General features: G+C 45.7%; 1 protein-coding gene across 1 annotated transcript in view; it reads right to left on the bottom strand.

The window, feature by feature from the left end:
- Window positions 1-1002: 1002 nt before the first annotated feature.
- Window positions 1003-27932, bottom strand: part of NOX3 (NADPH oxidase 3) — a 188362-nt gene continuing 161432 nt past the window's right edge. Inside the window, exons 11-13 of the mRNA XM_083176320.1 lie at window positions 22655-22801; window positions 7237-7361; window positions 1003-1161 (exon numbers count right to left, since the gene is read on the bottom strand). Of these exons, the coding sequence (XP_083032446.1) occupies window positions 1035-1161; window positions 7237-7361; window positions 22655-22801 (399 nt within the window). The 3' untranslated portion in view covers window positions 1003-1034. The remainder of the gene's footprint in view (window positions 1162-7236; window positions 7362-22654; window positions 22802-27932) is intronic.

Here is a 27932-nt window from a genome sequence, read left to right as displayed (position 1 = left end):
ACACTATGAATGCTGCGATTTGTTTATTCTTCTCTTTTTGAGGTATCATATTTCTACAAGATATACTGATATTGAAGTCCTTCTTATCTGAAGTGGGAGCGCCCCATCAGACCCTTCTGTTTTGCATCTACTATTTCTGGATAGTTTTATGATAAGGCTGCACCCTTTGTTTAGAGCGCAGGTTCTTGTATTATTTTTTATTGTTACTGTGACCTCTGCCTCTGCTTGGATACAGATGTTTCCTCATACATCTTGCCTCAATAGGTCTCAATGCAGCTCCTGGCCAGTTTTGCTAATGTTGGGTGCATTTTTTGCAAAAAATTATTCTAATTTGCATTGTTATGTGACCAGGACACACAAGGAGCTTCCAATGATTAAAATGATATGTGGCATGCCTATATTCTGTGTGCGACTGTGGCTGTACCTGCATACGGAATGCTATGTTACAGTGATTTCCATGAATACACTATTTCATATGCAGATACAGCCTCACTCACACACAGAATATAGGCATGCTGCATATCATTTTAATCAGCAGAAGGTGCCCCTAGGCATTCCAAACGCCCTAGGCATTTGCCTAGTTTGCCTATGCCTAGGGCCGGCTCTGCATGCAGACATGTTGATTATGTCAACAATAATGATATCCATCTAAAATCCATGTCAACATTCTAACTGTAAACATTAAGAACCTTCCCACATTTGAATGTTTTCCTTTTAAATGTCTACGTTTCATACCACACCCTGAAAAGAAAACACTAACAACCCATTGCCAGGTTAATATGTTTACAATATAAAATTACATTTCTAATATATTATTTTTTGCCAGTAATCCAACCAAACCTGTTTTGTTAGACTACTGTACATAAGGTTAATAAAGTAAAAAAAAAAAAATTGTTAATAACTTATACTAAAAACTTGAAACCATTTTCATCAACTCTTGATTAATCAGACAAATATAATCTGTATTTATTTAAAAATTATAATACATTATGTGTGCAAAAAATGATATGCAAGTGACCATCTCTGCATTGCAATTAAAAACTCTCTGTATTATAATGAAAATGGACTCCTCTTGGATCGGATGATGAATGTAAACGACACATACTATTGAGTACTTTTGAAAGAGACTTTGGTCCACAGAAGAATACTCCAATGCTGTTACTGAAAGAAAGAAAAAAACAAAATATATGTACCAGAAATACACATAGAAGCTAATGTACATGTATTTATTCCCAAAAATCAGTAAATAAACTATTTTTGGTACTTTTATAATATCTGGACTCCCATTTTTCTTATGAGACCGCGTCCCCTCGCGGGGCTCGCTGCGCTCACCACGCTTCGGGCTCGGTGGCTCGCTGCGCTCGCCACACTATATAAAAACAAATCCATGCGTAGTTGGATAGTAGGGGTATGAAAAAATGGGGTGCATTTAACATGGGAGCCCAGAAAATACATAAGTACCCTATATTTTGTTCAAGGTCTCATTTGACTTCAGAGCCTTGACAATATCTTATAAAAATGTCTTATGGTGTGTACACACGGTACTTTTTGCCTGCCCATGATGACGGGTCAGGGGGTGAATACTTTGGCCAGGGGGACTTGTATAAATAGTCTGCCCCCAGCTGCGGCATTACCCTGCTGGCTGGTTGGGCCCCCTACTCATTTTGTCTCCCTATTTTGGGAACCAGGACCGGCCCTTGAGCCTGGTGCTGGTTTTATAAAACCCAGGAGACCCCTACTTGGTTTGTCCCGTGATCTTATGAAACCAGGACCGGCTCTTGAGCCTGGGCCTGGTTATGCTCAGGAGGGGGGACCCAATGCTTTTTTTTTTACATAGAATTGCACATGTCCAAACATGCGCACATTTTCATGACTAAAAATCGCACATTTTTACGACTAAAAATCGCACATTTTTACGACTAAAAATCGCACATTTTTACGACTAAAAATCGCACATTTTTACGACTAAAAATCGCACATTTTTACGACTAAAAATCGCACATTTTTACGACTAAAAATCGCACCATATCGCAGTTTTTTGTCACAAATTTGCATATCATTAAATAGTCGAATTCAGGGAAAAATTGTGATTTAAAAAAAATGTGATACGGTGCGATATCGGAAAATTCCGAAAAATCGCATCTCATTAAATCTCGCACACAGTGTGTAAAGGGTTCTACATTACAGAACTATTGCAGCACATGAACAGTGCGACTTCAGCATGAACAGTCAGCTGATAATCGCTCAACTGCGATAACATTATCAAAGTGCACAAGTATAGTTAAATCTTGAATGATGATAATAATCATTGACAACTTACAACAATGGCATATATTCAATGCCGTGGGCGAGCGGTGACTGCGAGCAGGACTTTTTGCTCGCAGTCACCGCTCACCCTGTCAGTATTCAACTGACACCCCTCATTCGCAAATTCCCCCTCGCTCCGTTTTTTGAGCGAGGGGGAATTTGTGAATGTGCCTCCAAAAGCTGCGAGAGCCGAGGCTAATTACAGCGAGTTTGCTGCACTAGCCGCGGCTCTCGAAGTTTAGGGGAATCCTCGCAGTTCTGTGACTGCGAGGATTCCCCCGGAACGTTGCATAGTGCGAGCGGCTGGTGCGGGGGTAAACTGCGAGGATCACTGGTTTTCTGTGATCCTCGCAGTTTAACCCCCTCGCCGGCCGCTCGCACCGGCATTGAACATTGAATACTGGCCAATGCCATAGTACTGTACTGTAAGCTATTTGCATTATTACACAATGCAATTGGTCTGCAGCAATGAAGCGGATTTACATTTCATATATTAAAGCAGAATTTATATTTGTATTATCTGAACTACAAAAACGAATTTTGTATTTGTGTCTTACAGTAGTCAAATTTACTTTGGAATGGTTATTAATAACATTGTAGGAATTGTGTATTATATTGCAAGTATTTATCACAGCTAATACTAAGAAGCTATATCTCTTGGCAGGGCCATCTTAATGCAAGGGCTGGATGGGCATTTGCCCAGGGGCCCAATAATCCTAGGGGCCCAACCATTGGAGGAGTGGACCGGGGGGCAGAGTGGCAAGTGCCCCGTGCCAGTAAAATTCTAAAACTGCGGGGCTGCCAGCGTAATTACAAACATTGTGCAGAATCAGGCCGAGCAGGAGCCCGCAGCCGGCGGCATCTACTGAGTCATGCTGACACTGTTATGCCGCCGGCTGCGGGCTCCCATTCAGCCTGATTCTGTACAGTCCTGTAATTAGGCTGGTATCAGAAGGAATAACTAGATGCAGCCGAATCTCCAGCTCTGCCGCCGCCTGAGACTTCAGTGAGCAGCTGACAACTGCTTTCATTCAGAGGTGACTGAGCGGCCAGTGGGGTAGGACAAGTCACAATACCCTCTTCTGATTTCCTGTGTCTAGGTCTCATGGAGCCTCTTCCCTTTCCCTTCTTCCCCTTCAGGAGAGCTGAATTAGGATGGGAAAGTACAGCAAGGTGTGGTGAGGGATCAGAGAGCGCGGAAAAGGGATGCACGTATTCAGGGGGGAGGGGGCACTCTATAGTCTCCGACTCCGGGATGTCTGTCTGCGAGGCGGCCTCCCACCTCTAATTTTAGCAAAGCAAGGAGGGAGGTCATGCCTACTATGTGCAGCACTGCCTGCCACTCCCCAGCCCGGGCTGCAGAGGCAGAACTCTGGGAGGCAATGGAGGCATCTGCCGCCGGGCTCCTGCTCCCAAGGGGGCACTTCTCCTCTCTGCAAGTTTAAATCAGTTAATTGAAAACTGTCAATATCTCTTTTGTAATGGAATTCTGAAATATGTGTTCTCTCTTTCTCTCTACCCCTCTCTCTAAATATATATATATATATATATATATATATATATATATATATAGAGAGAGAGAGAGAGAGAGAGAGAGAGAGAGAGAGACAGATAGAGAGACAGAGAAAGAGAGCACATACATTTCAGAATGTATATATAATGTAAAATTTAAGGTTGTGTGTGTGTGAGGGGGGCACCAATATTAATCTTGCCTCCGGGCAACTGGGACAAACTTACGCCACTGCCGGGCTGGCTTGCTGTGGATCCTTCCTGCACGGTGTCTCGGCAGTGCGGCTAGTCAGCAGTTTCATCAGCAGCTCCCGGTAATGCAGTCCACACAGCTTTTACCTGCACACTGGAGGTACCTCAGGAGATAACAGTAAGTGGAATCTCCTTTTAAAATGTTGAGTCTGATGCTGCCGATCTGCTGCTTTACCATTTATGGCTCCTGCTCCCCCTGAAAGCTGCCTCACATAAAAAGCAGTGACAGGGAAGGGTAGGGGGTGGTAGGTAGAAGCACCACAACAAAATTTACGAGACAGCACCTGTCACCTCCATTCTTGTACAGTGTAAAGCTGGGTACACGTTATAAGATTCGGAGATTTGTGGCTCTGCCGATATCCTTAACGATGTGTTGTGTATCAGCCACTAGACTAGTCCCAGTTTAGTCAGATGGGGTTGGTCCGTGATGTGTTTGTATATAACTCTTTGTGATAGCAATTTTTCATATATAAAAATTGCTGTTTAAATTTAAATTACATCTACACTAGGCAAACATCTCCTACAACAGTTTTTGCAATGCCCAATTTTTCTTTTGCATCCGCTGGTTAAAAAAAAGTGCTGGGCCACTTGCATGTGTCTGCCCTCAGACTGAAAGTTGCCAGCCGGCCCCTGTTCCCCACGCTGCAGACAGTACTGGGCCAAGGTAAGATAATTAAGTAGTAATACTTTTATCCAACTGCCTGTCACTGCCCATCACCCTCTTTCACAGCCAATCACCTTCATCCACTGCCCATCACCCTCTTACACTGCCCGTCACCTTCATCCACTGCCCATCACCCTCTTACACTGCCTGTCACCCTCACCCACCACCCTCATGCAGCAGTCACTACTGCTAATCATCCTCACACTGCTGTCAGCCACTGCCCATCACCCTAATGCTTCTGTCACCCACTGCCTGTCACCCTCACGCTGCTGTCACCCACTGCCAGTCACCCTCAAACTGCTGTCACCCACTGCCAGTCACCCTCAAACTGCTTTCACCCACTGCCTGCCACCCTCACGCTGCTGTCACCCACTGCCAGTCACCCTCAAACTGCTGTCACCCACTGCCAGTCACCCTCAAACTGCTTTCACCCACTGCCTGCCACCCTCACACTGCTGTCACCCACTGCCAGTCACCCTCACACTGCTGTCACCCACTGCCCATCACCCTGCTGTCAACCACTGCCCGTCACCCTCACACTTGTCACCCACTGCCAGTCACCCTCATCCACCACCCTCTTGCTGCTGTCACCCACTGCCATCCCTCTCACACTGCTGTCACCCTCATGCTGCTGTCACACACTGCCCACCACCCTCATACTGCTGTCACCCACTGTCTATCACTCTCACACTGCTGTCACCCACTGCCAGTCACCCTCACCCACCACACTCTTGCTGCTGTCACCCACTGCCCGTCACCCTCTTACTGCTGTCACCCACTGCCCATCACCCTCACACTGCTGTCACCCTCTTGCTGCTGTCACCCACTGCCTGTCACCCTCTTGCTGCTGTCACCCACTGCCCACCACCCTCACACTGCTGTCACCTACTGCCCATTACCCTCACGCTGCTGTCACCCTCTTGCTGCTGTCGCCCACCACCCTCACACTGCTGTCACCCACTACCCATCACCCTCACACTACTGTCACCCATTGCCCGTCACCCTCACACTTCTGTAGATATAGATATACAGTATACTGTATATATATAGATAGAGATATATATTTGAATATATCAGGTAGGGGCCCCACTGCACTGCACTGCTTTGCCCAGTTGCCCACACTGCTGCTAAGATGGCCCTGTCTCCTGGCTTACAGCATATACTGATTTCTCCATTAGCAAAGGAATCATATATGGCATGTCTGCTATATATAGTTATCTATGCAAGCTTTTTCTAGGGCACGTATTTGGACATGTGAAATAGATGCATATTCCATCCATCTTCCCAGCATGAGCCCTTCTTTTACATTTTATACATTTGCGCTTAGAAGCAATCTTTTTTTACAGTAATTTATCATTTCTGAAATGCATAAACAGACAGCCAAGTAGGCAGCACGGACGGTGTAATGGTTAGCATTATTGCTTCCAGGGCCCCCGAGAGGGAGGGGGAGCGGGTACTAATTACCCGGGCCCAGGCATGCTGGAGGGGCCCGGCGGGTGCCCTAGTCTGACTGACCCACCCTCCCCTCCCCTTCCCTCCCGGGTAGCAGCAGCACACACCTACAGCATGTGCTGTGCTGACAGCAGGCTCAGCATGAGCTTCTCACTGACAGCTTGAGAGGTCATGCATGTGTAGGAGTGACACGACGACTTTAGAGAGTTTGTTCACCCACCTTAAACATTTTAGGAGTGAGGCCTAATCACGGGAGGTGGTCACACTCCCAACATTTTACCAGGGCCCAGCATACCTCTCGGCTGCCCTGATTGCCTCACAGCACCAGGGCCGCCGAGAGGGGGAAGCGGGTACTAATTACCCAGGCCCGGGCTTGCTGGAGGGGCCCGGCGGGGCCTGGTCTGGCCCCTCCCCCTTCTTCCCTCCTGACCTCACTCAATAACCCCCCCCTCTCGAATTTAGAGGGTTTTTTCCCTCTTCCCGTTAAAATTCTGGGGGCGTGGTGTAATCACAGGGAGGTGGCCATGCCTCCCACAATTAGGGTCACACCCCAAAATTTTTACCGGGGCCTGGCATACCTCTTAGCAACCCTGCACAGCATTGAGGTCATGGGTTCGATCCCCCCAGAGTTTGTATATTTTCCCTGTGCTTGCTTGGGTCGTGTACAAGTGGTAAGGAATATAGATTGTAACTTCCATTGGGGCAGGGACTGATGTGAATGACTAAATATTCTCTGTAAAGTGCTGCAGAATATATGTGTGCTATATAAATAACTGGTAATAAATAAATATTTATTCTATGTACATTATCTATCTGCCTACAACTGTAGACAGTTGCACTTCTGAATTGCACATTTACCTTTATGAAGCTAAATCAATTTAATATTGCAACATCATATAGACAAATCTAAAAAGTAATATTTTCTAGTGACTAAGAACAAGATGGAAGAACAAAAGAACAACAGTTATATAATGACACATATAAATAAGTTTAAGTAAGTGTACATCACAGTCATAAAACTGAGGTTCCTGGAAACATGGTATAGCTTTTACCTTGGATGACTGTCTGCTATATATTTAAATTCTTTATGCCAGATTGGCCGTCCATAATTTGTTTTATGTCTGAGACCAGTAATTACGTCAAGGTAATCTTCATAGTGGAATGCTATGTGCGAAGCCTAAATAAAGAGATACATAACCTGTTACTGAAGAAACAGTCAATTTGCACAATCAAAATCTTAGCTACTCAGAGTGTAAAGAATACAACTCTCATAATAAACACCTACATAAGAAAAAAATTGTATTATGCCCCTTTCAGACCGCACATATTAACCAGTATATTGCAGTTTTTTTACCGTTTCAAAACGGTAATGTGTGTGGTCTGAAAGGTCCAGAGTGAATTTACCGTTTTAAAATAACTGGTATTTTAAAACGGTAAAAAAGTAGGGTCTTACCCGTTTCAGACCCGTTTTTTTTTTTTTTGCTGTCTGAACGGGTCTGAAATGGTACCCAGGCCGCAGTGAGCACTATTGGTCCCCAGCGCAGTGCATATTTAATGAGCGGCCGGGTCCTTAAATATGCACGGCACTGGGGACCAATAGTGCATCTCCGGGATTTCAGTACCCCCAGCCACACTGCAGCACAGATCATGCCACCGTCCCACCATATTACCCGTGCCCCCAGCTATCACCATGCATTAGGGGGGGCAGCGAAAGTGTTAAACATTAACCCATCCACAGCCAGAATAGCCTAGTGGCGTCCAAAGGGTTAAATACCATGTGGGGGCGAATATCAGATGCCCCATTGCCCCCACTGTCACATCCATGCACATGACATGTAAGGTGCCTGGAGGAGCAAATTTAGGGGTCAGGCCGCCCCTAGGCACAAAATTTTTGGCCGCACCCCCCCCCCCCCCCCCCCCCATTTTAATATAATCATTATTAAGGTATAAGTCTATATATATATATATACTACACAATAGTGGAGTGGCGCCTTTCACACAAATGTAAGATAGTCCTGATATAATATCCAATTTTCAGATTGTATCAATCTTCTATAGGTGAATTCTACTGCTTAACTGCGTAACTCCTATTAAAGTATATGATAACGATGGTTTTAAGAGATAATCTCCTTGATCCTGTTTAATTTAAGGATTTCCCATATATATTGTGGATAATTTTTAGTTAGAAATGCCTAAGTGTCCATTGAAAAAAGGAAATTCTGATGGCCTCCCAGGTTGATCAGAAAATAGTGACCGGATTGTGATAAAATATCTTCCAGAAGAATAGAAATAGAATATGCCCTCCAGAGAGCTTCCTTTTCCTTCTGAAGAGACCAGCAGAATGACTCATGTGTCATTCTGCTGGTCTCTTCAGAAGGAAAAGGAAGCTCTCTGGAGGGCATATTCTATTTCTATTCTTCTGGAAGATATTTTATCACAATCCGGTCACTATTTTCTGATCAACCTGGGAGGCCATCAGAATTTCCTTTTTTCAATGGACACTTAGGCATTTCTAACTAAAAATTATCCACAATATATATGGAAAATCCTTAATTTAAACAGGATCAAGGAGATTATCTCTTAAAACCATCGTTATCATATACTTTAACCCCTTCATGACAGAGCCAGTTTTTGCCTTCCTGACAGAGCCCTTTTTTTCAAATCTGGCATGTATCACTTAAGTGGGGATAACTTTTTTTTGCTTTTACTTATCCCAGTGATTTTGAGATTGTTTTCTCGTGACACATTGTACTTCAAGTTAGTGGTAAATTTTCGTCGATACAGTCTGTGTTTTTTTGTGAAAAATACCAAAATGTCGTAAAAAAATGGAAAATTTTGCGATTTGCAAAATGTTAAATTTTCTGCTTGTGAGACAAATAATCTTACCACTCAAAATAGTGAATAACTAACATAGACCATATGTCTACTTTATGTTGCCATCATTATTTCAACCTCATTTTCATTTTTTGGACACTAGGAGGCTTAAAATATGAATAGCAAATTCTCAAATTTTCAAGAAAATTTCAAACTCTGATTTTTTTAGGGACCAGGTCAGTTATGATGTGACTTTGAGTGACTTGTATGTGAGACACCCCCATAATTGTTGCCATTTCAAAAACTGCACCCCTCACAGTATTCAAAACAGCATTTTGGAAGTTTGTTAACCCTTTAGGTGTTTCACAGGAATTAAAAGAAAGTGTAGGTGAAATTTCAAAATTTCATTTTTTTTGCAGATTTGCAATTTTAATACATTTTTCTAAGGAACACAGTAGATTTTACTAGAGAAATGTGACTAAAAATTGATTCCCCCAATTCTTTGGTTTTCATAAATATCCTATATGTGGCCCTAGTGTGCACGGTGACCAAACCACAGGCTTCATAATAGAAGGAGCACCTACTTGATTTTGGAGCCTCCTTTTTATGAGATTATTTTTTAGGCACCATGTAGGTTTCTAGGCACCATAAGATGCTAAAAGTTAGGTACCCCCCCACAAGTGACCCCATTTTGCAAACTACACCCTTCAGGGAATTCATCAAGGGGTATAGTGTACATTTCAAACCCCCAGGGGTTTCACCAATTGTGGTACAACTGGGCAGTGAAAATGAAAAAAATTAATTTTTCATTTTCACAGCTCAGTTGTATCAAAATTGGTGAAACCCCGGGGGGGTTGAAATGTACACTATACCCCTTGATGAATTCCCTGAAGGGTGTAGTTTGCAAAATGGGGTCACTTGTGGGGGGGTTCCACTGTATGGGTGTTTCGGGGGTCATTCAACCAGAATCTGTGCTGCAAAATCCAAAAATCACTCCTTCCCTTCTGAGTCCTGCCATGCACCCAACTGGTATTTTTTGGTCACACATGAGGCATTGCCGTACTCGGGAGAAATTGGGGCACAGATTTTGGGGTGCTTTGTCTCCTTCATTCCTTGTGAAAATGAAAAATTTTGAGCCAGATCTGCATTTTTGTGTAAAAAAATGTAATTTTTTACAGAAAAATGCAGTTCTGGCTCAAAATTTTTTATTTTCACAAGGAATGAAGGAGACAAAGCACCCCAAAATCTGTGCCCCAATTTCTCCCGAGTACGGCAATGCCTCACGTGTGACCAAAAAATACCAGTTGGGTGCATGGCAGGACTCAGAAGGGAAGGAGTGATTTTTGGTGGTGGAATGAATGGTGGGTGCTATGTCGCATTAGCAAGACCCCCGAAGCACCAATACAGTGGAACCCCCCCACAAGTGACCCCATTTTAGTCACCAGCTTTGGGAGGGGGGCTGGCGCTGCGGCTGGCGGGGGGGTGGGAGGGGTGCTGGTGCTGCGGCAGCCGGGTGGGTGGGAGGGAGGGGGGCTGCCGGGTGGGAGGGGGGGCTGGCGATCGGTGGTAATCGGTGCGGTATATACACACACACACACACACATATATATATATATGTGTGTATATATATATATATATATACAAATATATATACACACACATATATATATATATATATGTGTGTATATGTATATATATATATATATATATATATATATATATATATAAATATATTTTTTCAGTGCATACTGTACATTTTTTAACTTTTTCTGCAGCTTGATGCTGCTGCTGCTGCTGCGGGGGGGAGGGGGGAGGAGGGCAGCGCTGCGTGCGCTCCAGACGCTCCGGGGTAGCTGCTGCTGCTGCCGGGTGAGTGCCCGGCGGGGTCGAGGGGGGGCTGCACATCGGTGGTGATCGGTGCTGTACTTGACAGCACCGATCACCAGTGAATCCCTGTGTTACCGAGCGGCTTAGCCGCCGGTAACACAGGAAACGCTGTGAATGGCTGTTCAGATTTGAACAGCCAATCACAGCGATCGCCGACCGGGGGGGGCACCCCTGCCCCCCCTGGGCGGCGAGGGGGGATGTCTGCTGTCAGGGACAGCAGACATCACCTAACTGTCACTGCGTCTCTAGACACAGTGACAGTTAGAAGTCATGACGTATATATACGTCATGTGTCGGGAAGTACTTCCCGACCATGACGTATATATACGTCAAATGTCGTGAAGGGGTTAATAGGAGTTACGCAGTTAAGCAGTAGAATTCACCTATAAAAGATTGATACAACATATTCCCCTGATGAAGTCTCTGTGAGACGAAACGCGTTGGGATGTTATCTACTCGTTGTTTTATACACTTATCCACTGAAGAATAATAAATGAATATTGGAAGAATTCCCTTCTTGCTTCTTTGGATCTGAAAATTGGATATTATATCAGGACTATCTTACATTTGTGTGAAAGGCGCCACTCCACTATTGTGTAGTATCTTGGTTGTTTTATTCCCTTCCCTCAGGGAATTCAGTGGAAAGGCTGCCATAAGTCAAGTCATTACTAACATTTCTACTTTGTGTCATATATCTGAGCATAGCGCGTGTTGGAATATTGGGATTGTATTTATATATATGTATATATATATATATATATATATATATATATACTGTGGGGTTTTAGCATCAAACGGGTAGGCACAGGTGAGGATTTGGCACAGACTTAGACAGTGACATCACGGCTTGGGTCCAAAACAGGGCTTGCCTGAGTTTATTGCAGCACTCAGAGCAAGAAACTAAAAAAAACAGCCTTTACACTTCAGGCAAAACAGAAAATAAAACCTGCTCGTCTGAGCTCTAACTAAACAGAATAAACGTCCCTCTCTATACCAGGGCCACACTATGTGACACTGGACACACACAGCAAATATAGATCAAGTAATGCAGTACTTACAGCCTTGTCTCTCTCTAGCAGCAGCTTACTGCCTCCAACACCCAGGGAGAGAGAGAGAGCTCTATGGAGAGGGCTGACTCCTTTTTAAAGAATCAGGTGCTCTCCTGATTACCAGCCCAGGACAGAACACCCTTTGTAAGCCGGAGCTTACCACACAGATTGAAACAGCCTGCAGTCTATATGCCATAAGACAGGATTCTAGGGGAAAGGTACCTGCCGTCTATGACTTTCCCTGCCACTGTCTTACATACCCTCCCCCTCTGTTCGAACCTATGGGGTCGGACACTGTCTGCCAACTGGCAGTATGTTCGGGATAGGGCATCGGCATTACCCTGAAGCCTTCCTGCTCTGTGTTCCACTGTAAATTTGAAATTTTGCAAATTGAGAAACCATCTCGTGACCCTTGCATTTCTCTCTTTGGCTTGGTACATCCATGTAAGTGGGGAGTGGTCAGTGATTAATCTAAAGGAGCGTCCTAAGAGATAGTACTTTAGGGATTCAAGGGCCCACTTGATTGCTAAGCACTCCCGCTCAACTATACTGTAGTTTCTCTCCGCAGGTGTGAGCTTCCTGCTCAAATATGTTACCGGGTGTTCCTCTCCACCAACTTCTTGGGAGAGGACAGCACCTAGTCCCACATCAGAAGCATCAGTCTGTACGACAAACTCTTTTTTAAAATCTGGAGTGATCAGGACTGGTTGATTACAAAGGGCCACTTTTAATTCTTGGAATGCCCTTTCAGCCTCTGGGTTCCAGCTGACCATAACTGCCTTACCTCCTTTGGTAAGATCGGTTAGGGGCGCTGCCATGGTTGCAAACTGGGGAATGAATCTACGGTAATACCCCAGAATTCCCAAAAAAGCCCTGACTTGTTTTTTTTGTCGAAGGACGAGGCCAGTCTTGGATAGCCTCCACTTTATTTATTTGTGGCTTTATTATACCTCTCCCGATAACATACCCCAGGTAACGTGCCTCCTCGAGGCCTAAAGTACACTTTTTTGGGTTCGCTGTCAACCCCGCCTCTCTGAGGGAATTCAACACCGCCTGGACTTTGGGTAAATGACTCTTCCAGTCATCACTAAAAATTATGATGTCGTCTAGATATGCCGAGGCATACTGATGATGGGGTTTAAGAACAATGTCCATCAACCTTTGAAAAGTGGCTGGAGCCCCATGCAACCCAAAAGGCAAACAGAGATATTGAAACAGACCATCGAGGGTGACAAACGCGGTTTTCTCTTTGGCACTATTGGTAAGAGGTACTTGCCAGTAACCTTTAGTTAAGTCGAGGGTAGAGAAATATCTAGCATGACCAAGTCTTTCAATTAACTCATCAACTCTTGGCATTGGGTAGGCATCAAATTTTGATACCTCGTTCAGCTTCCGGAAGTCATTACAGAAGCGCAATGAGCCATCTGGTTTTGGAATTAACACAATCGGGCTTTACCACTCACTTTTAGACTCCTCGATAACCCCGAGGTCTAACATTTTCTGGACCTCCCCAGATATGGCCTGTCTACGCGCTTCTGGTACTCTATAGGGTTTTAAGCGTACCCGAACTCCAGGTTCGGTGACAATGTCATGTTTTATGGCTGTGGTGCGCCCTGGAAGTTCTGAGAACACATCATAATTCCTTTGTACTAACTCTTTAGTTTCCTGCTTCTGGGATTTGGACAGGGTCTCTGACACCCGCACCTCTGGGCTATCACTAGAGGGGTCACTTACAGCTGTCAGAGTCTCTCTGTCTTTCCAGGGTTTAATTAAGTTCACATGGTACAACTGTTCTGGCTTCCGTTTACCTGGTTGATACACTTTATAATTTACACTTCCCACTTTTTCGATGATCTCATAAGGCCCTTGCCACTTAGCAAGAAATTTGCTTTCTACGGTGGGCACTAATACCAACACGCGGTCACCTGGGTTAAAGCTTCTTACCCTGGCTGACCTGTTATACACTTGAAGTTGTGCTTCTTGGGACTGCTCTAAGTGTTCCCTGACTATAGGCATGACCGCAGCAATTCTGTCTTGCATAAGAGAAATATGCTCAATGACACTCTTGTAGGGTGTAGTCTCCTGTTCCCAAGTTTCCTTTGCTATATCAAGCAGTCCACGAGGATGTCTGCCATATACTAGCTCAAAAGGGGAAAAACCTGTGGATGATTGGGGCACCTCACGGACCGCAAACATCAAATAAGGCAGAAGACAGTCCCAGTCCTTCCCATCTTTGCTCACTACCCTCTTCAACATCCCCTTTAATGTTTTATTAAACCTTTCAACAAGACCGTCAGTTTGTGGGTGATACACCGATGTACGTAGATGCTTAATTTTCAATAGTTTACACAACTCTTTCGTGACTTTAGACATGAAGGGGGTTCCTTGATCGGTAAGGATCTCTTTGGGTATGCCGGTACGGGTAAACATGTTGAAGAGCTCTTTTGCTATGGACTTTGAAGAGGTATTCCGCAAAGGAATAGCCTCAGGGTAACGAGTGGCGTAATCCAACACCACGACAATATACTGAAATCCCCTTGAGGATTTTACCAAAGGGCCGACCAGGTCCATTGCAATCCTGTCAAAGGGCACTTCAATAATAGGTAACGGAACCAGGGGACTTCTAAAATGTGTCATGGGAGCCGTCAGCTGACAGTCAGGGCAGGACTTGCAGTAGTCTTCTACTGCGCGGTGAACCCCGGGCCAGTAAAACCGTTGCAACACGCGTTGTGTGGTCTTTTCAGTACCTAAGTGTCCTCCCATCGCGTGTTTGTGAGCAAGGTCTAAGACCATTCTACGGTATGGCCGGGGCACCGCCAGCTGCTCAACTATCTCCCCACGGATTTTATCTACCCGATACAGTAGATCCTGGTTAATGGCCATATATGGGAACTCTTTGTCAGCATTGGGGTATTGGGGCTCACCATTTATGACTTTAGGATTTTCCCTAGCTCTTAATAAGGTGGGATCTCTAAGTTGAGCAGTCCCAAAATTATCACGTGACATCTCTAGCTCAGGCATGTCACACGCTTCTTCCTGCTCCTCAGCTTCACCTGCAAGAACAGCTAGGGGAAAACGGTCAGATTCAATAGTGGTCACCCCTACCGTTTGAACCTCAGTATCCTGATCAAAAGGCTCAGGACTTATCACAGGGCACACATTCTCATTATTAACAGCATTTCTAGTGCAGTGTACATTCTGTTTCCACAAGTCCCAGAACAATGGGAAGTCTCTTCCCAGGATCACACTATGCATCAGGGTCTCTACCACGCCCACTTCATGGGACACAGTTCCACAAGTACTCTTTAGCTGGACTAAAGCTGTGGGATACTCCTTGGTGTCCCCATGTATGCACAAGACCCCTATGTAACGTCCTGTGAGTGTCCCAGGGTCTACCAAGCTGGCATGGATGAGAGTAACTAAACTCCCAGAGTCCAGTAGAGCACTCCCGGGATAACCATCCACCTTTACATGACATATTTGCTGTCCAGTTTCTGACACAGTCTCAGCAGAGAAAACAGAACGTGCATATAAAGAGCTTCGCCTGGCTGTATCACACTCCATTGGCTCAGAAGTAAGGGGGCAATTGGCAGCAATATGCCCAGGTCCATGACAACGCCAACACTGTATGCGGCCCCAGTCTTTTTGCGACCCAGGTTTGGACCCTACTGTCCCTTGGGAACGCCTCTCCACTGTTTGTTCCCCATCTAGGCCACCTCCCTTTACAACATTATTCACCCCTCTAGTAAACGGAACAGTCTTAACAGATGATCCGGCTGCTTTGCTGTTCTTGAGGGTGGAATGTCCAGGAGGCACTTCTTGGATTAGATTTTCAGTAGCTCTGTACCTCTCAACCAAGTTGACAAGCCCCTCGGCATCATTAGGGTCGCCCTGACCGACCCAGCGCTGAACCTTTGGAGGTAAGGAACAAAGATACTTGTCCAGCACGACTCTCTCCACGATCTGCACTGGTGTAGACTCCTCTGGCTGTAGCCACTTCCTTACCAGGTGGACCAGGTCATACATTTGGGACCGCGCAGGTAACTGTTCAGAAAAAGTCCAGTTATGCACCTTCCGGGCACGCACACTCATGTTTACGCCTAAGCGAGCAAGGATCTCTCCCTTGAGTTTCGCGTAGACCTTAGCATCCTGCTCACTCAGATCAAAATACGCCTTTTGTGGTTCTCCAGTTAGAAAAGGCGCTACCACACCTGCCCATTGATCCACGGGTAACTGTTCACGCTCTGCTACACGTTCAAACACTGCAAGATAGGCCTCTACATCATCCGTGAGAGTCATCTTTTGCAGAGACTTCTGTACTGCAGCCCGTGTGGTTGGAAGCAAGGGTTGGGGTGTTTGCACACTCTGCGCCACACTCTTAGCCACATTCTGTATTTGCTCTTGTAATTGCAGATTAGTTTGCTGCTGTTCCTTTAAGGCTTGTCTGTTGGATTCAAGCAGCAAAACATTGGTTTCAGCCTGGGCACGCATGGCCTCCTCATGCACCTTTTGCTGATGTGCGTTGGCCTGCCGCTGCAGCTCATTTGCCTGCACCAAGTGTTTTAAAAGGTCCTCCATTTTAACAGTCTCCTGTTGCAGTGTTACAGCAGCCTTCAGCCAGGACATACAAGTATCAGTGCACTCCAGACACTCACTTGTGGCTGGTTGCCTTTAGCAACAACTTCCAGCTTGCTGTAGCAAAAGTCCTATAGTTCGATGTATGTCTCTTTAAGTGAGATGCTTGCTCGCATTCTCCACCATATGTGGGGTTTTAGCATCAAACGGGTAGGCACAGGAGAGGATTTGGCACAGACTTAGACAGTGACATCACGGCTTGGGTCCAAAACAGGGCTTGCCTGAGTTTATTGCAGCACTCAGAGCAAGAAACTAAAAAAAACAGCCTTTACACTTCAGGCAAAACAGAAAATAAAACCTGCTCGTCTGAGCTCTAACTAAACAGAATAAACGTCCCTCTCTATACCAGGGCCACACTATGTGACACTGGACACACACAGCAGATATAGATCAAGTAATGCAGTACTTACAGCCTTGTCTCTCTCTAGCAGCAGCTTACTGCCTCCAACACCCAGGGAGAGAGAGAGAGCTCTATGGAGAGGGCTGACTCCTTTTTAAAGAATCAGGTGCTCTCCTGATTACCAGCCCAGGACAGAACACGCTTTGTAAGCCGGAGCTTACCACACAGATTGAAACAGCCTGCAGTCTATATGCCATAAGACAGGATTCTAGGGGAAAGGTACCTGCCGTCTATGACTTTCCCTGCCACTGTCTTACAATACGTATATGTGTATATATATATATATGTATATGTGTATGTATATTTGTATATATATATATATATATATATATATATATGTGTGTACAAGTAGTGAAACCAAGCACCACATATACTTGCTGGATCACCCAGCTGGAAAACCCTGTGATTAACACAGAGGCAATTAGCACCAGAGTCTGTGTAATGAGTCCCAGCAGCAACCTTTCTTCAATGGGGGAACCTCTGGGATTCACAGAGGGAAAAAATCTAGGCAGAAATGAGAAGAAAGGTGCGCTCCATAGTGCATTAAAAGGGGTTTAATTTGGATAAAACACAATATCCCAGGTACAGATGGAGCAGCTCTCATCCTGGCAGGGGATGGCGCTGGCGTCGCCAGCCGCCATCCCCCGCCAGCGCCAACAACGCCCTGACGCGTTTCGTCACTAGGACTTCGGGCTTAGACGTAGAGACCACGCCCTCTGACGAAGTCCTAGTGACAAAACGCGTCAGCCGTGGCCTACGTCTCCCACCGGTGTTTGATCTCACTGCTGGCTTGCTCTCGCCTTCAGGCTCCCTTCGTCCCCGGCCTCCCCGCTGACCTGCACGGCAAACCAGCCTGGCGGACCATCTGAGGGTGTTCGGGCAGACATCGTTCCTGTGACGTGAGCAGCTTTGCCTTTGGCTTATTTGTCATACCTTGTGGTACCCAGTCCACAGCGTTTATTCATTGGGTACGAGGCTACTTTGATGTGTACCTGGCATATTGTGTTTTATCCAAATTAAACCCCTATTAATGCACTATGGAGCGCACCTTTCTTCTCATTTCTGCCTAGATATATATATATATATATATATATATATATATATATAGTGTACAAAAATCCAAGAGGACACTCACTGGACTTTTAGTTTCGGATATTGAATCCGTTTTAATCCATTTTTATCATAGATACCTTAAAGTGCAATGTGCATGACAGTGGGCCACGGGCCAACATTTCAGTCCACCACTGGACCTTTCTCAAGGCCCCCACTATCTCCTTCTAAAGTGCATAACCACCAAAAGACTGTGGGCTACCTAAATACCCCTGATGAGCCCTCGATCCCACCTCCTCACATCTCACCTAATATGCGGACCCAACCTTATTTAGTAAAGGATCCAACAACCGAATCATAGTATTAAGGGTAATCCTACTTACAAGTAAATTCCATGATTTGAAATCATGGAATTTACTTGTAAGTAGGATTACCCTTAATACCATGGTTCGGTTGTTGGATCCTTTACTAAATAAGGTTGGGTCCGCATATTAGGTGAGATGTGAGGAGGTGGGATCGAGGGCTCATCAGGGGTATTTAGGTAGCCCACAGTCATTTGGGCCAAGGCACAAATCCGGCCCTGGGTGCCTGGGTGGCACAGTCCCACTGCGCATGGCACTGGCCGGTGCTGCAGGTGAAGTGTAAGCTCTTGGGTCCGCCTGGTTCAGGACGAGCTATTATAGCTGGGATGGGCACACGCTGGCAGCAACAACAAGTCCCAGCATGCGGCCCATTAATGGGCTTGCTGGGACTCTTAGTTCCACAGCAAAACCAATAGTTAAATAAAAGCACACTGACACATGAAAAATAAAACTTTATTTCACACGGAGCCCATTCATCCATACTTACCTATATAGATAGAAGAGTTTAAAAAAAATCAGGAAACCCCTATTTCAATGTTTTTCAGATTTTTTAAAACCAGGCCTGGTGCTGGTTATGGTTGTGGGGGGGGACCCCATGCTATTTTTTTTCTTTTTTTCTTTTTCTTTTACACTGAAGCACGTATCAGTCTGATTTTCCTGGTGGGCCCTTCATGCCCTAATCAGATACTGATCTCCACAAAGGGAATGCTGACAGGTCAGAAAAGTCCCTCTGACACACCCGACCAGCAACCCTCCTTCCTTGCAACCTAGTCCCAACACTCCCATGCTGTACTCTAATCCAAATCCCCTTCTAAGGAGGGAGACATTCTTCACAGAAAGAGGAGCAACAGAACACGAGGACATGCACTGAAACTAGAGGGAGATAGATACAGGGAAAACTTGAGGAAAGATTACTTTACAGAAAGGGTAGTGGATAAGTGGAATAGCCTCCCATCAGAGGTGGTAGAGGCAAATACAGTAGAGCAATTTAATTGGGATAGGCATATTGATATCCTTACAAAGATATAAGGATCAAATATGGTTTGAGGCAGTGGTCAAAGTGGAAATCTTGAAGTGGTGGTATGGAAAGGCTAAGAATGTTGTTCAGCGCACACGCTCTAGAAAAGGGGGCGTGGCCATGTACAAGTGGGCATGCTCCTATGGGGGGCGTGGCTACGGCGGCAAGCGGGTAAGACGTGCTGAGCCGGAGCTCCCCGGTCAGCAATCCTGATTCCCATCCTGTGCCCGGGTGACGCTGAGTTCCCCCATACCCCGCCGCCTCTGTACCTCCGCTGTACCTGCCGCAGCCGTCCTGACTGTCTCCGGTGGCGCCGACCGCCAGTTCGTCCTGCCGGACCGAGGTGAGGACTGCGGCCTAGCTCCCGCGCCGCCTCGCGGACCTCCGCTTGTGCGCGCCCCCACTGCCGCTTCCCTGCACAGAGGTGCACGCTGCCAGTCACCCGCACAGCGCTGTTTAGCTGTCGGCGGGGGTCCTCTGACGGTAGCTGGCTGGTGCTATAGCGGGCAGCGTCTGAGAAACAGCCCAGTGTCCCGGCGGCCATCTTTAAAACGACAGGCCCCTTAATTATATGAGAGGCAGTCATCAGTGGGTGCAGACGGCTCACTTACTCTACCTGATCTGCTATATGTCCACAGGACAGTGACTGCTGCAGGGAGCCTCTGTTACACACGACCTTATAACTTCTATTCATACTCTGCTGTTCTGATTGTATCCCGGCTGGGGGAGTGGGGGAAGCCGACCCACACTGCCTAGACATGGTGAAACAGAATCATCACAACGCCTCTGCAGCAAAGCTGGCTAAATATGCAAGGGGACAGGAGGCGCAGGGCCCATCAACATCACAGGTGGATGCTGTACCAAACCCTGAGGGCCCGGCTAACCTTGACGCCCCCCCTGACGATACCTCTCCTGCACCCCCATCCCTTCAACAAATCCTGGACGCTATCACTGGCACCGAGAAACGCTTATCAGATAAAATTGAGAAGGTGCAGTGCGACCTGTCCCTGCTCAGGCAGGACGTGCAGCGCATCAGGGAACGTGTAGGAGAGGTGGAAACGCGGGTCTCTACAATGGAAGATACAGTTGATCCTCTGAAGGCCACAGTTGCTACCCTGACGCAACAGGTCACAGGTATACAGAATAAGCTTATGGACATGGAGGGGCGTTTGAGGAGAAATAACGTCCGATTTGTTGGCCTGCCAGAGAGGGAGGAGGGCCAGACACCAGAATCATTCCTGAAGGCCTGGCTTATCGAGATGTATGGTAGGGAATCCTTCACCCCCCAATTTGCGGTTGAGAGAGCCCATAGGATTCCCACCCGCCCGCTTCCTCCAGGGGCCCCTCCCAGAACTTTTATTGCCAAAAGTGGGCATGCTCACACAAAACTAGTGGAGTGGCTTCATCACAATAGGGGTGTGCCCATGAATGCCACATACCATAATACCCAATGCACATGATGCCACACGCTGTAATGCCCATTACACATGAAGCCAAACACCATAATGCCCATTACAATTGACGCAACACACCGTAATGCCCATTACACATTATACTACACAACGGAATGCCCACTACACATGACGCAACACACCGTTATGCCCATTACACATGACGCAACACACTGTAGTACCATTTACACATGATACCACATACCTTAATGCCCATTATATGCCCGCGGGGTGGGTGACGGCGCGTGGGGGGGGTTTGCTGAAGGCCCATGCTGAAGGTAAGTCCCGGGCCCCAACATGACTAGTGGCGGCCCTGTCCATGCCTAAAACTGATTGTTAACTTTTACCTCCTGTGTTGTTCAAAGGACATAGTGGGGTCCTTCATGCACTAAGGACCCATGAGGAAAACATATCTTCAAAAAGAAGACCCCAGAGCAGTGTAACTCGCAGCATTATGATCCCTCATCTCATCCTACTACATTTTGGAACTCCATTTTTTAAGTGTATAGTTCCATATCATATTTTTGAAGGCTTCAGCAAATGGGATATGGTCATTGGGTCACTACCAAGTAGGTGGACAAGCATAAGGTCGACACCACTAGGTCAACATGCAGATAGGTCGACATGAGTTTAGGTCGATACGACATTAGGTCGACATGCAGTAAGGTTGACATGACTTTAGGGTGACATGGGATCGGTCACGGGTTCATTAGGTCGACATGGGTGAGGTAGACAGGGTCATTAGGTCGACAGGGTCATTAGGTCGACATGGGGAAGGTGGACAGTCAAAAGGTCGAAATGAGGTTTTTTTTACAGTTTTTTGAGCCGACATGTGCCAACAGGCAGTATTTCATGCCCTACCATCCACTAGGGCTTGGTGGGAGAATAAAATAGTGTGTCCGAAGCATGGCGAGCATAACGAGCCATGCGTTGGCGGTGGTACGTTTTAGTGTTCATTTTGACTGTCGACATTTGGGTAAAAAAAAAACATTTCGACTTTTTCACTATCGACCTTATCCATGTGGACCTAATGAACCTGTCGACCTAATGACCCTGTCGACCTAATGACCCTGTCGACCTTTATACATGTCGACTTTAAGCCATGTCGCCCTAGTGGTGTCGACCTAATGCTTGTCTACCAACTTGCTGTAGACCAAATGATCCATACCCCAGCAAACAGCACTAACAGACAACTGTTCAGCTTAAACTCCTCATTTTAAATATATGCTTCAGTTAATATTACATCTGAAGAAAATACTGTATCAGACCTGGCTTTGAAAGATTCCCAAGACTGAGGAATAAACTATTTTGTAGTCTTTGTTTCTCTTTTAAACCCTCTTTTTACCTATTTTCTCCCTTTCTATTGTTCTAATCGTCTCTGTATTTGGATGTGCATGCAATCCATTAAGGATTTATGTGTCTTTTGTATCATCACTTTAATCTAGCGTTCCTTGAACAGATAACTGTAGTTCATGCTGCCCGTTGTATTACTGTTCTTATTTTACTTGAACTAATTTTGCTCTATTCTTACATGAATTATTGCTTCTTTTCCAGTTTCTCTCTGAGTTTCTCTTTGGAACAGTCAAGACCAAGCTGAACCTGTTATGAATACCTGTTTCCTCTAGACTCAGATCCCTGGAAGGCTCCCTTATCATTGTTAATCCATTCATTTTGCAGGACTCCCCCACTCAGGACTAATGGATTTTTTTATATAAATCAGACTGTAGCTCTTAAAGTGTGTTAGTGAGTGGAGAAACAATCATATTAATATATTTGAATGTTATGACACAAATTTGTGTGTTACCTGATTATCATCCCAGCCAGTGAGGAAAAGATGGTAGCTAAGGAAATCTGTTTTTCCCTTCTCTGACATTTGTTCTTCTAAGGAGTTCAGCAGGTCAGCAAACCATTCAAAAGAATGAGTATCCCGGCAAATCCAATAAAAGTAAATCTAAAACACAAAAAAATCATGTATATTTATTTGTTAGGTTTGAGAAAAAGAGAAGAGATGTCCTATGTCGGTGCACCAAAAAGGAAATAAAATGTAACCTTTATTAATTTAATTTAAGAACTGCGAGATAAAAATACATATAACAACAAACATGGGTGGGGTTCACACAAATAAAACTATGGTGGCAGGCAGATGTTGCATTAAGGTAATCATAAATCAATTGCCAATCAGATTTGAACAGTGTACATCTGGTCTGTACAGAAAAGTGTATAATCTGACAGGCCAGTTTATAAGGTGTGAGAGCGGGTTTAATAAACCTCTTTGTACTATGCTCTAAATGTCGCAGGCTCACAGGTGCATATGGTAGGGTCAACACACATTAGAGGTAATTTTAACATTGGAAGGGATCGACACACACTGAAATAATTTCTAGTGCATGTAGTGATAATTTCACTATTAACTCCTAGGAGGATCCCTTTAATGAAGTGACCACGTATGCAGTGGCGTATGGCAAAGATGCAGGTTCACCTGTGTGTATGAACACAGTGCCCTGCGTGGAGTCACACTTTCTAATGGTAGTGTGGACCTTAACATAAATTGCTGCACAGTTTAAGGCCAGCAATGATAAAGGTATGCCACCTGGGTGTATCAATGTACTGATCCAATGGAGTCGCCTCCAGGTGGTCAGACACTGCTGGTAGTGAGCAAGCACCCTTGCAGGGGCTACTGCGGCATGTCACTGTTCAAACAGATAATCAAAATGCATAGATAAGAAAAATAACAAAGACTGCAATCATCTGCCTGCGCACCGCTAGCCAGCCCATGCTTCGCAGATTAGATTCCTTAGGGCCACCTCGCTGTACTTAACAGGATTGAAGTGACGGGGCCCAGCAAAGCCCAGGAATTCCATGACTGGTGGCTGGAGGGGTCTGAGCCTCCCAGAATTTAGCTGGCCAAACTAGCCCGACTGACAAGGGCCTGGTTGCAGCCTGATAAAAATTCTGTAAAGCAAATTGTAAAGATAGTTGCATTGAACCAGGCTATGCAGGTGATAGACCGCTCAGTGCAGCAGTGGGCCCTTCAGGCTGACCCCCATACATTTTGAGGAGCTGGCAGTGGTGATTGAGCTGACTCTGGAAAAATTGAATAAAGCCAGATCAGGATACATGCCAGTAACAGAACTCAGGTCCTAGTGGTTGAATCAATGGCTCTGCCTCCAATGGTGTGCTTTGAATGTGGCTAGCCTGGTCATGTGCGGCAGGACTGTCTAAAACAGGGAGAGCCTATAGATTGTACTGCGGGCAAAGCAGCATGGCTGATGTTTAGCATGGCTGCTGTGGGGTGTGTCCCAAGTGGAATCCACCCTGTTTTGGGTGTTTGTGCAGTTGGAAGACTGGGAAATCTGGGCACTGTTGGATACTGGTAGTGAGCTCACCATTGTTGCTGCCAACGTTGTTCCTCCAGGAGCTGAAAAGGTCCTGCCTCCTATAAGGATGTTGTGTATCCATGGCGACGATGAGGAGTGTCCATGGGTGTACTTACCCCTGGCTATACAGGGCCAACCATTTAAGATGGTAGCTGCGGTGACCTCCAGACCACCCTACACAATAATCCTGGGCAGTGATTTCCCGCTGCTGCAGGAGCTGGTTACCTGGCATGACTCTACCAGACAGTCAGCCACCAAGGCCACTCGGGCCAGAGACCAGAGAATACCAATGCTTGGCATCTGAGAGAGCTACCAAAGATACTGAACCACCCCAGGAGACTGAGTATGAGGTCCAATGGAACCCTGCTGGTGAAAGGATTTCATTACAGGACTTTGGGCAAGACCAACGTGATGACAGCAATCTAGTACATGCCTTTGAGACTGTTAAAGTTGTAAATGGTATGGTGATTGCTGCCTTACCATCAGATAGTGTGCCATATTTAGTGCTAAAGAATGATTTGCTGTATCATGTTACTAATTTACAGGGGAAAAGAGTGTATCAGCTATTAGTTCCCCAAAAGCTTGCGCGGTTGGTGTTGGAAACTGCACATACACATTTGTGGGGAGTCCATTTAGGGGAGGAGAAGACTCTCCAACATATGCAGTTAAGGCTTTTTTGGCCATGCATTTATGTCTCAGTCAAGAGGTATTGTCAGGAATGCCCAGTGTGCCAAAAGACGGTCCCCCAGACAGAATTTAAGGCTCCACTGGTACCCCTCCCTATCATTTCTGTGTCCCTCTGTCCCTCCTACCAGACAGATGCTTATTTGTATTATGAGGCTTGTACCTCTATCTGCTGTTTTTGCTAAGTCCATAAGCCACGCCCCCTCGCGTCAATCACATGTACATTTCAACAAAATCTGACATTTCAATTAAAGTACAGCATTAGTCAGGACTCCACAGAGTCCGACACGTGTTTCTCCTGTCTAAAAACAGGCTTTATCAAGGCAAGTTTTGGTAGTTAAAAAGGTTCTAGAATGCCAGGTACCCATAGAAGTCATGCTTAGTCCTAGACAGAAAGAGGAAGTGGTGAACTTGGTGAAACGGTACCAATACATGTTTTCTGCCATTCCATTAAAGATATAGATCATCCAACATTATGTGGTGATTCCACCCGGGGTGGTCATTAAACAAAGACCATATTGCATACCCGAGGCAAAACGGGCAGTGGTAAAGTAAGATGCGGAAGAGATGCTATGCCTAAGGGTTATAGAGGAGTCAACCAGTGAGTGGAATAATCCCATTGTTTTACCTAAGCCCTCAGGTGCTTTAAGGTTCTGTAATGACTTCCGTAAATTAAATCAAATCTCTTGCTTTGATTCATACCCTATGCCCCGGGTTGATGAGTTGGTAGAAAATTTAGTCAAGAGTCAGTACCTTACCATTCTTATCTAAAAAAAAAAGTAATTGTAAAATTCCTGTGACAGAAGCTGCTAGGGCAAAAACAGCCTTCTCTATTTCTGTACAAAGTGCTGCCATTTTTAGACAACATTGTTATCTCCAGCTCTGACTGGGAATCACACCTACCTAAGGTTGAGGCCTTTTAAAGTCTCTATGGGCAGACGGGTTTAGCGCAACCCGTGAGAAATGTGCCATTGGCATGGTGGAAGCCAAGTATTTGTGGTACATTGTGGGCAGAGGCGACTGAGTCCATAAGATATCATTTGTTAGGATGTGAGTTTTTGTTGATCACAGACCATATACCCTTACAGTGGATGCGTACAAGCAAAGAGGTGGATGCTGTGACCTGTTGGTTTTTGGTCTTACAGCCATTTAAGTTTCAGGTGCAGAATCTGGGGAAATAGCTCCTCAAAGCCAATGCGCTCTTCAGGAGGTTTGTAGGTCTATGGTGAAGTTAGGGGAGGAGGAAGAAAGCAAGGTAGGCGACCTCTGGAAAGTGGTAGAGGGCTGTGTATCCAGGCAGATGACAAAAATATAGATGGGTGAGATACCTGAAAATGAAGTAGCTTCACCGGGGTGATTGAAGCTAATAGGAGAGGAGTGTGGCAGACACAGCACCTCTCCACATGAGAGTAATGTAGATGATCCAGACAAGTTATTAGAGCAGTAGAAGCAACAAGCTTGTGTAATCAGCAGCACCTGTGCTCTCTTGATTTGGTACTTATGTAGTATCTGGGCTGCCGATTTCTAAATCGGGTCGGATCGGGAGATCGCATCGCATCGCATGCGACCATGCGATTCGATGCGATGCGATGCGATGCGATGACCCGATTTTTCCATAGGAATCAATGTTAAAATGGACTGAGTCCATTTTAACATGGAATTCAATGGGAAAAATGGGTCCTTTTCATACCCCTACTATCCAAGTGGGCATGGAGTTGGATATAAACCTGTGGCGAGCGTAGCGAGCCACCGAGCCCGAAGCGTGGCGAGCGAAGCGAGCCCCGCGAGGGGACGAATACCGGCCCCTCGCGGGGCTCGCTTCGCTCGCCACGCTTCGGGCTCGGTGGCTCGCTACGCTCGCCACAGGTTTATATCCAACTCCATGCCCACTTGGATAGTAGGGGTATGAAAAGGACCCATTTTTCCATAGGAATCATTTTAACATTGATTCCTATGGAAAAATCGGGTCATCGCATCCGATATCGGATGCGATGCGATGCGATGCGATATCGCATCGCATCGCATCTGATTGTATGCCTTAACTTAAGGCATACAATCAAAAAATCGGCAGCCCAGATACTACATAAGTACCCTTGATTTAAGTGTTCTTGATGGTTGATTAGCTGCCCAAGTGATAGGCCAGGTTGTACAGGCTCAATTCATCACAATGCATAGCTGTTACTCTACTAGAAAAACATATATAGCTTACATTAAGTAAGACAAGTACAAAAATATCAACAAAACCTTACTTTCCCAAAAACATTCTCAGTTTTAGATGTTCTATTTAACAGCAACATAGATATTTATTTTCCACAAAAAAATTGTAAGAAATGTTAAGAAAGATGAAGATATACACTCTCGACTTTCAATTGCCGCTCCTTATATACCCAACCTTGCATGGGATGTTGCTATGGGCAGCCAATCATAATCTGCTTCTTATTTAGATAGAACCTTCTAGAAGTTAATAGACAGTACCTGATTAGTTGGGCCATAGCAACGTCCCATTTGAAATAGAACTTTCATCTTAGTAAATTTCCCCCAGTGAGTAAGTATGTTTAAAGTTTTGTACTTAAATGCCATTGTGGAGGGGATACACTAAAGGGAAATTTTGGCTAAACCCCTTTTGGATAAAACCCTGTTTTGCCCAACTTGGGTAAACATACAGCTTAGTAAATGTACCCTCTGAAACTGTACACAAAGTGCTACAATATAGCAGGATTCAGTACTGAATCCCAGCGTTTAGAATCCAGACGCCGGAATCCCGACAGCCGAAATGCTGACAAGGGGGGGACGTGGATCGCCCCCCCCCCCCCCCCCCCCTTGCGGGCTCGCTGCGCTCGCCATGCAGCGGGCCCAGTGCCTTGATACGCTCGGCACACTAATTTATTCTCCCTCCATGGGTGTCGTGGACACCCACGGAGGGAGAATGTGTCGGGATTTCGGCGGTCGGGATTCTGAACGCCGGGATCCTGACCGCCGGGATATAATTATCAATACTGTTATGATCAATGTAGTAGCTGC

This window comes from Crinia signifera, chromosome 3, assembly GCF_055691185.1.
Source record: "Crinia signifera chromosome 3, ASM5569118v1, whole genome shotgun sequence".
Lineage (NCBI taxonomy): Eukaryota > Metazoa > Chordata > Amphibia > Anura > Myobatrachidae > Crinia > Crinia signifera.
This window is presented reverse-complemented; position numbering and strand designations above follow the sequence as displayed.